This window comes from Capsella rubella, unplaced genomic scaffold (assembly GCF_000375325.1).
Source record: "Capsella rubella cultivar Monte Gargano unplaced genomic scaffold, Caprub1_0 scaffold_4, whole genome shotgun sequence".
Lineage (NCBI taxonomy): Eukaryota > Viridiplantae > Streptophyta > Magnoliopsida > Brassicales > Brassicaceae > Capsella > Capsella rubella.
The window spans coordinates 2100307-2107992 of NW_006238920.1; the positions used below are offsets into that span (position 1 = coordinate 2100307).

Here is a 7686-nt window from a genome sequence, read left to right on the forward strand (position 1 = left end):
AACTGTTCAATCAGAACACTTGATGAAAGCTCTTTTGGATAAAAAAGATGGCTTTGCTGTGAAAATATTTGCTAAGGCTGGAATCAACGATACCTCTATCCTAAAGGCTTGTGTTGCTCTTGAGCTTTAAAATTTCAACATGAATGTTGTGTTTTAGTGACCTATATATGCATTTCTTATATATATATATATATCAGGTAAAGCTCCTAAAGTAAGATATAGAGCTTTTGAAAAGTATGGAAATGATTTAACTGATATGGCTAGACAAGGAAAACTTGATCCTGTCATTGGACGGGATGATGAAATTCGTCGTTGCATTGCATCCATATATTATGCAGGAAGACGAAAAACAATCCTATTATCGTCGGTGAACCTGGTGTAGGGAAAACCGCTATCGTGGAAGGGTAAGCCAAAATATGATCTTTTATGATCTTACTCTTTCTTAAGACAAAATTTATTGAAGATATCTTAACCTTTGTAGGTTGGCGCAGCGAATTGTAAAAGGGGATGTCCCTGAAGCTCTCCTAAATCGAAAGGTTACTATCACTTCAGTTCTTTTGTTAACTGTTTTACTTCTACATCTCTTGGATCATTTCAATAAGATTGGATTGGTTGCTTTATATTGTAGGTGATATCTCTAGACATGGGTTTGTTGCTTGCTGGTGCCACATATGTAGGAAATTTAGAGGAAAGGATAAAAGAAGTACTAAAGGATGTAACTGCTTCAAATGGGTATGCAGTCTTGTTCATTGATGAAATCCACACTCTTGTTGGTGCAGGTGACCTTTCTTTCATTAGTAAACGATGTTCATTAGCTTTTGTTAGATCCAAAAGGGAGACTAATTGAAGAATTGGCTGGTATACACTTGTGTAGGAAGTAGTAATAATGATCCAATGGATGCTGCAAACCTCTTGAAACCATCGCTTGGACGAGGTGAACTGAGATGCATTGGTGCAACTACGCTAACCGAATACACCCAATACATAGAGAAAGACCCTGCTCTTGAACGTAGGTTTCATCAAGTGGTCTGTGATCAGCCATCAGTCGAAGATACCATCTCGATTCTTCGAGGGCTAAGAAAGAGGTATGAGTTACACCATGATGTAAAGATATCAGATGGTTCTCTTGTTTCAGCAGCTGTTCTTGCAGACCGCTACATCACTGAACGCTTTCTGCCAGAAAAAGGTATACGAGTGTTTACCTACAAAATTTTCTTGGAAAAATATTTGTGTTTTCAGAGAAAATAATGATTCTTTGTTTCAGCTATTGATCTTGTTGACGAAGCTGCTGCAAAGCTGAAGATGGAGACCGTTTCAAAACCAACTAAAGTTGATGAAATAGACAGAGCTGTGATCAAACTAGAGATGCAGAAGGCTTCTATGGAAAATGATACTGATAAAGCTTCTGAAATACAAAAACAGAAGATTGAGAATAACTTGACCAAGCTCAGGAATAAACAGATGACCTCAATGAGCAATGGGAGCAAGAAAACAGCTGAAGGCCAAACACTTACCTCTCTCCAACGCGAGTTAGAAGAAGCTGAGAGGAACCTCAGTAATTTCCGGGAGTCTAGACAGTCGCTTATCCGAGAAGAGGTAACATATCGTGACATAGCGGAGATAGTAAGCAAGAAGACTGGTATACCACAATCAAATCTTGAGAAATCAGAGAAGGAAAAGCTGGTCATGTTGGATCAAGTGCTCCATGAGAGAATAGCTGGTCAAGACATGGCTGTAGAATCAGTTTCAGACGCTATCCGTTGTTCAATGGCTGGTCTTTCAGATCCTAACCGGCCTATAGCCAGTTTTATGTTCATGGGTCCAACAGGTGTTGGTAAAACCGAGCTTGCCAAGGCTCTAGCTGGATACCTTTTCAACAACGAAAACGCGATAGTGAGGATCGATATGAGTGAGTACATGGAAAAAATACTCAGTCACACGGCTCATTGGTGCACCACCTGGCTATCTCGGTTACGATGAAGGAGGGCAGTTAACTGAAGCTGTTCGCAAGAGACCCTTACTCAGTTGTTCTGTTTGATGAGATTGAGAAAGCTCACCCTGATGTCTTCAATGTCTTGCTACAACTACTAGATGATGGAAGAGTAACTGATTCTCAAGGGAGGACAGTAAATTTCAGAAACTGTTTCGTAATAATGACTTCTAATATAGGTTCTGACTTGATTCTTGAGACTCTTGGCAACATTAAAGATAGCAAAGAAGCAGTTTATGAGATGATGAAACAACAAGTTGTGGAGTTAGCAAGAAAATCTTTCAGGCCAGAGTTTATGAACAGAATTGATGAGTTCATTGTTTTTCAACCTTTGGATTTAAGTGAAATATCCAAAATCGTCGAGTTTCAGGTAAAGATTAAAAAAACTTTTAAGTTTTCAGAATCTCTTTTTTTTTGGTTCAAACCATTGTAACTGTTGTTTTGGTTGTGTAGTTGAGACGTTTGAAGAAGAGGTTGGAACAGAATAAAATAAAACTTGAGTACACAAAGGAAGCAGTGGTTCTCATTGCTCAGCTTGGGTTTGATCCCAAGAATGGGGCAAGACCGGTGAAGCGAATCATCGAGCAGATTGTGAAGAAAGATATCACCTTGAAAGTTTTGAAAGGAGATTTTGCAGAGGAAGACATTGTTCTTCTTGATGTTGACAAAACATATAACAAACTTGTTGTCCAAAAGCTCGAGAGTACTGCTCATATGGAAGAAGATCACATGATTACTTTCTAAGTTATAATAGCTTTGATCTATACAAACAAGATTAAATAAACTCTGTTAGCGTCTATTTTGATATAACTTGGAGTCATGAAGAGCGAGATGTGTATCTTGGGGATCAAACTAAGAGAATCTGCTTATGTGAATCAAAAGTATGAATCTTGAATGGTTTAATCCATACTCTTGATAGGTTCGTAACAAGTTTAAAAGTCACGCAAAAAAGTCAACAGGTTGATGACAATACTGGCAAGATAATGCAGGTGAGACCAATTAGGAGAAGCTAAATATGATGACGCAGGTTTTGTTGGTTTGCATTATTTTCAAATGGGAAAAATGTAGGAAAAATCACAGACTTTCAAATTTATTATTATTATTTTCTTTGGTGTTACGATCAATTAGAATTTTTTTTTTTTTTAACTCTAATTTATTATTTATCGCAAATTATGGAAAACTGTCATCAACAATTCTCTCGCTCCGGTTCTATTACATTCAACATAGATTATACTCTTTTCTCTGAAAAACTTTCACAATCGGAATATTTTGAAAAAAAAAATTGTTTTTTAAAAGGTTTATGATAATAAGGGGAAAATGTCATAAAAATCACAAATTTTTAAATTTGGGACGACTTAATCTCGAACTTTCAAGAATTAATTTTAATTACAATGTTTTTGTTGACTTTTTTTTTTGTAAAATACCTAAGTTCTGCTGACCTTTCTGATTTAACCACGACGTTTAATTTACGGTAAAATCTCGAAGACGGGGTTAACTATTTGTGTGTTGGTTTCGTTTAGCTTAAACAACCACGCTTTTTAAACGACACAACGACATTGGAAGTGGCTTTCTTCCTCCACGGATTCGCGCTATGGCAATAATTCGACAAGAGAGAATTTGTGGATTTTTTTAGGGTTAGGATTTGGAATTGAGTTTCTTCGATTTCTTGTAAGACGTTGTTTTGTGTTTTAAAATACATGGTCGTTTAGGACAAACAGAAACAGCTCACATATAGTTTACCCCGTTTTTACGATTTTGATAGAGTTTAAACGTCAGGCTTAAATCGACAAAATCAACAAAATTTAACTATTTTACAGAAATAATAAACATAAATTTTGTGACTTAAAAATGACTTCTTGAAAATCTGGATAAAATCGTCTCAAATTTGAAAGTTTAGAAATCTTTTGACATTTTTCCCTATAATCTCCTAATTCATGTTTAAAACTTTCTATTTCTGCTATACAAACGTTTCCTTTTTAACATGTGTGCAAACATTTATTACATACTCGTTTGCTTCTTCACCAAACATCCACTTGCTTCTTCTCCACGCATCCTAAAACATCCTCTTTTAAAACACTAAACCAAGCTCCTCCCTTGGTCGTCACTTCATCTTTCCATGGCGTCCAGAAGATTGTCAAAGTCAGTTTCTGCAGCCATCAAGGCACACAATGCCTTTTCAAGACCTTCTCTCCTCCCTCGTTGTCGCGCCATCTCTGCCTGTGCTAACTTCAGCTCCCATTCCTCTCCCAACTCCTTTTTCTCCCGGCCAAATCCCTTCATCGGAGTTTCTAGAGACGGTACAACTTCGGCCACTCGAGCTCCTACTCGTGGCCGACTGTTTCCTCTTTCTCTCCAGTTCCCTTCTCTGCGCCGCTTCTCCGATATATCAGACCAGGTTCGTGGTCCGTTTTAGTTCATTATATGTTATTAAGACAGGTCATTAACTAGGTTTTTGGTTTTTGTGTATATGTAGAGTGATGGTAAGAAGGAAGCACTTGAAACGTATGGAACTGATATAACAGAGATGGCTAGAAAAGGAAAGCTCCCTCCTCTCATTGGACGTGAGGATGAAATCAACCATTGTATCCAAATACTATGCAGGATGACTAAAAGCAACCCTGTTATCATTGGTGAACCCGGTGTAGGCAAAACCGCTATTGCAGAAGGGTAAGGCTTAAGGCTTGTGTTTATATCTCTCATTAACTTACTGTTGTACTGAGATGTATTAACCTTTTCAGATTAGCCCAACGAATTGTAAAAGGAGATGTCCCTCAACTACTCTTGGATCACAAGGTAACTTTTATTTTCTAACATTTTACTCTGATCAAAAGTGTGAGAGAAAGATTGTAAAAGTGTTACATTTTGTAATGTAGATTATATCTCTTGACATGGGTGCACTACTTGCTGGAACACAATATCGAGGAGAGTTTGAGGAAAGGTTGAAAGCAATACTAAAGGAAATAGCTGATTCCAATGGCAAGACAATATTGTTCATTGATGAAATCCACACTCTTGTTGGTGCAGGTGACCTTTCTTTCATTAGTAAACGATGATATTAATCGGGTTATGTAAATGTATCGAACGATATTGACTGATGTTATTATAAACATTGTGTAGGAGCTTGTGAAGGTGATACAATGGATGCGAGCAACCTCTTGAAACCAATGCTTGGAAGAGGTGAACTGAGATGCATTGGCGCAACTACGCTAACCGAATACCGCAAATACATGGAGAAAGATCCTGCATTGGTACGTAGGTTTCAGAAAGTGTTCTGTAATCAGCCATCTGTTGAAGATACTATATCGATTCTTCGTGGGTTAAGAAAGCGGTATGAGTTACACCATGGTGTTAGGATATCAGATGGTTCTCTTGTTTCAGCAGCAACTTTGGCAGATCGATATGTAACCGAACGGTTTCTACCAGACAAAGGTACAAAACTTGCACCTTATTGTGATTCTTGACATGTTTTTCTTGTGTTTAAAGATGAAAATTTCTTCGTTTCTTTCAGCTATTGATCTTGTGGATGAAGCTGCCTCAAAGTTGAGGGTTTCAACCATTGCAAAACCGACTGAACTCGATGAAATAAACAAAGCTGTGATCAAATTGGAGATTGAGAAGTATTCTTTGAAAAAGGATGCTTCTAAAGAACTTCTAGAGAAGATGGATAATGATTTGACCAAGCTCAAAGATAAACAGAAAGAACTAAGTAAGCAAAGGGAAGAAGAAAAGTCTCTCATTACTAAACTACGTTCACTCAAAGAAGAGGTAAAAATTTCCACACTACTAATTTTCATTCTTTAAAATATAAGAACATATGTTATGGCTACAACACTTCATCAACCTTAATGTCTCATATTCTATGTTTTACAGATTGATAAATCCGCAGAACGTGAATGTGGTTTAAACCGTACTGCTGAGGTGAAGTATGGAACACTTAAGTCCCTCCAACGCGAGTTAGAAGAAGCTGAGAAGAATCTCACTAACCCCGGAGACTATGAACAGGAAGAGGTAACTGATCTTCACATAGCAGAGACTATAAGCGAGTGGACAGGTATACCACTATCAAACCTTCAGCAGTCAGAGAAAGAAAAGCTAGTCATGTTGGAAGATGTTCTTCACAAGAGAGTAGTTGGACAAGACAAAGCTGTAGAATCAGTAGCAAATGCTATCCGTTGCTCAAAGGCTGGTCTATCAGATCCTAACCGTCCTATAGCAAGTTTTATGTTCATGGGTCCAACAGGTGTTGGGAAAACAGAACTCGCCAACGCGCTTGCTGGATACCTTTTCAACACAGAGAACGCGATAGTGAGGATAGATATGAGTGAGTACATGGAGAAAAACTCGGTCTCACGGCTCATTGGTGCACCTCCTGGTTGTGCTGGTTTTGAAGAAGGTGGACAGTTAACTGAAGCTATTAGGAGGAGACCTTACTCGGTGGTTCTGTTTGATGAGATTGAGAAAGCTCACCCTGATGTCTTCAATATCTTTCTACAGATACTTGATGATGGAAGAGTAACTGATTCTCAAGGAAGGACAGTAAATTTCAGAAACTGTTTTGTAATAATGACATCTAACATCGGATCACACTCCATACTCGAGACTTTCCGCAACAATAAAGATAGCAAAGAAGCAGTGTATGAGATGATGAAGCAACAAGCTGTGGAGTTAGCAAGACAAACTTTTAAGCCAGAGTTCATCAACAGGATTGACGAATACATTGTTTTCCAACCCTTGGATTTAGACGAACTATCCAAAATCGTCGAGTTTCAGGTAATGATATCCACCTCTCTTATAAGTTTATAAGCCTAGGTTATTTGGTTAGTGTGTGGTATAAATGTAATGTATTGTTACTATTTGGTGCAGATGAGAAGAGTGAAGAATCTGTTGGAGCAAAAGAAAATAAATCTTGAGTACACAAAAGAAGCGGTGGATCTACTTGCTCAGCTTGGGTTTGATCCAAACAATGGGGCAAGGCCTGTGAAGAGAGTGATTCAGGAGATAGTGAAGAAAGAGATCTCCTCAAAACTTTTGGCAGGAGAGTTTACAGAGGATGACACTATTCTTCTCGATGTTGATCAGCAACAAAACAAATTGGTCATCAAGAAGCTTGAGATTAATGACCATATTGAAGAACTGGCTGCATGATATCATACAAAGTTACAAACTTAACTAGACGATTTGGTTAAGATAATTTGTGGAGCGTTTGAAATATAATCAGATGTTCTGTTATAACACAAGATGAATAAGAAAACCTTTTTTTTTTTCCCATAAGAAATTTTATTGATATGTCATAAAAGACAAACATTACAGATCCACACAGGATACGGCTAAAGACCTAAACAAAGGCACAGCGATAAACTTATACCAAGCCGGCAAAGATCATAATCTTTCCGGGCACAAAGCCGACAAGGGTAAAAACCCCTCCGGACACAAAGCCGGCGAGTATAAAGAAAACTCCCGGAATCAAAACCTAATTATCGAAACGATTTTCCGAATAATCAGGATACACTAAGCTTATAAACATTAAAACTATGAATGTTATCACTTTGCTTCTTTCTTCTTCAATTTACTGGTTATTTTCAAGATCGGAAGTTGATCTAGAGACTTCTGGAACACAGATGTATTGGCTTGAACTTCTGGTCTTGTAGTCCTCGCTTGATAATTTGTAGACTTCGAAAATTAGAGGTCTTGATCTA

At 37.8% G+C, this 7686-nt stretch overlaps 1 protein-coding gene and 1 pseudogene across 1 annotated transcript; both read left to right on the forward strand.

Annotated features, from left to right (window-relative positions):
- The first annotated feature begins 193 nt into the window (after positions 1-193).
- LOC17887738 lies at positions 194-2734 on the forward strand (annotated as a pseudogene).
- A 1372-nt stretch (positions 2735-4106) lies between these two features.
- LOC17889837 (chaperone protein ClpB4, mitochondrial) lies at positions 4107-7135 on the forward strand. Its single transcript, XM_006296414.1, has 8 exons — positions 4107-4385; positions 4464-4657; positions 4729-4783; positions 4864-5014; positions 5108-5419; positions 5499-5755; positions 5861-6760; positions 6854-7135. The coding sequence occupies exons 1-8, from the start codon at positions 4107-4109 to the stop codon at positions 7133-7135; spliced, it is 2430 nt and encodes an 809-aa protein (XP_006296476.1).
- The last annotated feature ends 551 nt before the right edge of the window (positions 7136-7686 follow it).

Bases quoted from the DNA above. Each gene is read 5' to 3' on its own strand.
- LOC17889837 (XM_006296414.1), top strand. From the start codon at position 4,107: ATGGCGTCCAGAAGATTGTCAAAGTCAGTTTCTGCAGCCATCAAGGCA. The intron at 4,784-4,863 runs GTAACTTTTATT...TTTGTAATGTAG, and splicing joins AACTACTCTTGGATCACAAG to ATTATATCTCTTGACATGGG. The intron at 5,756-5,860 runs GTAAAAATTTCC...TATGTTTTACAG, and splicing joins TACGTTCACTCAAAGAAGAG to ATTGATAAATCCGCAGAACG.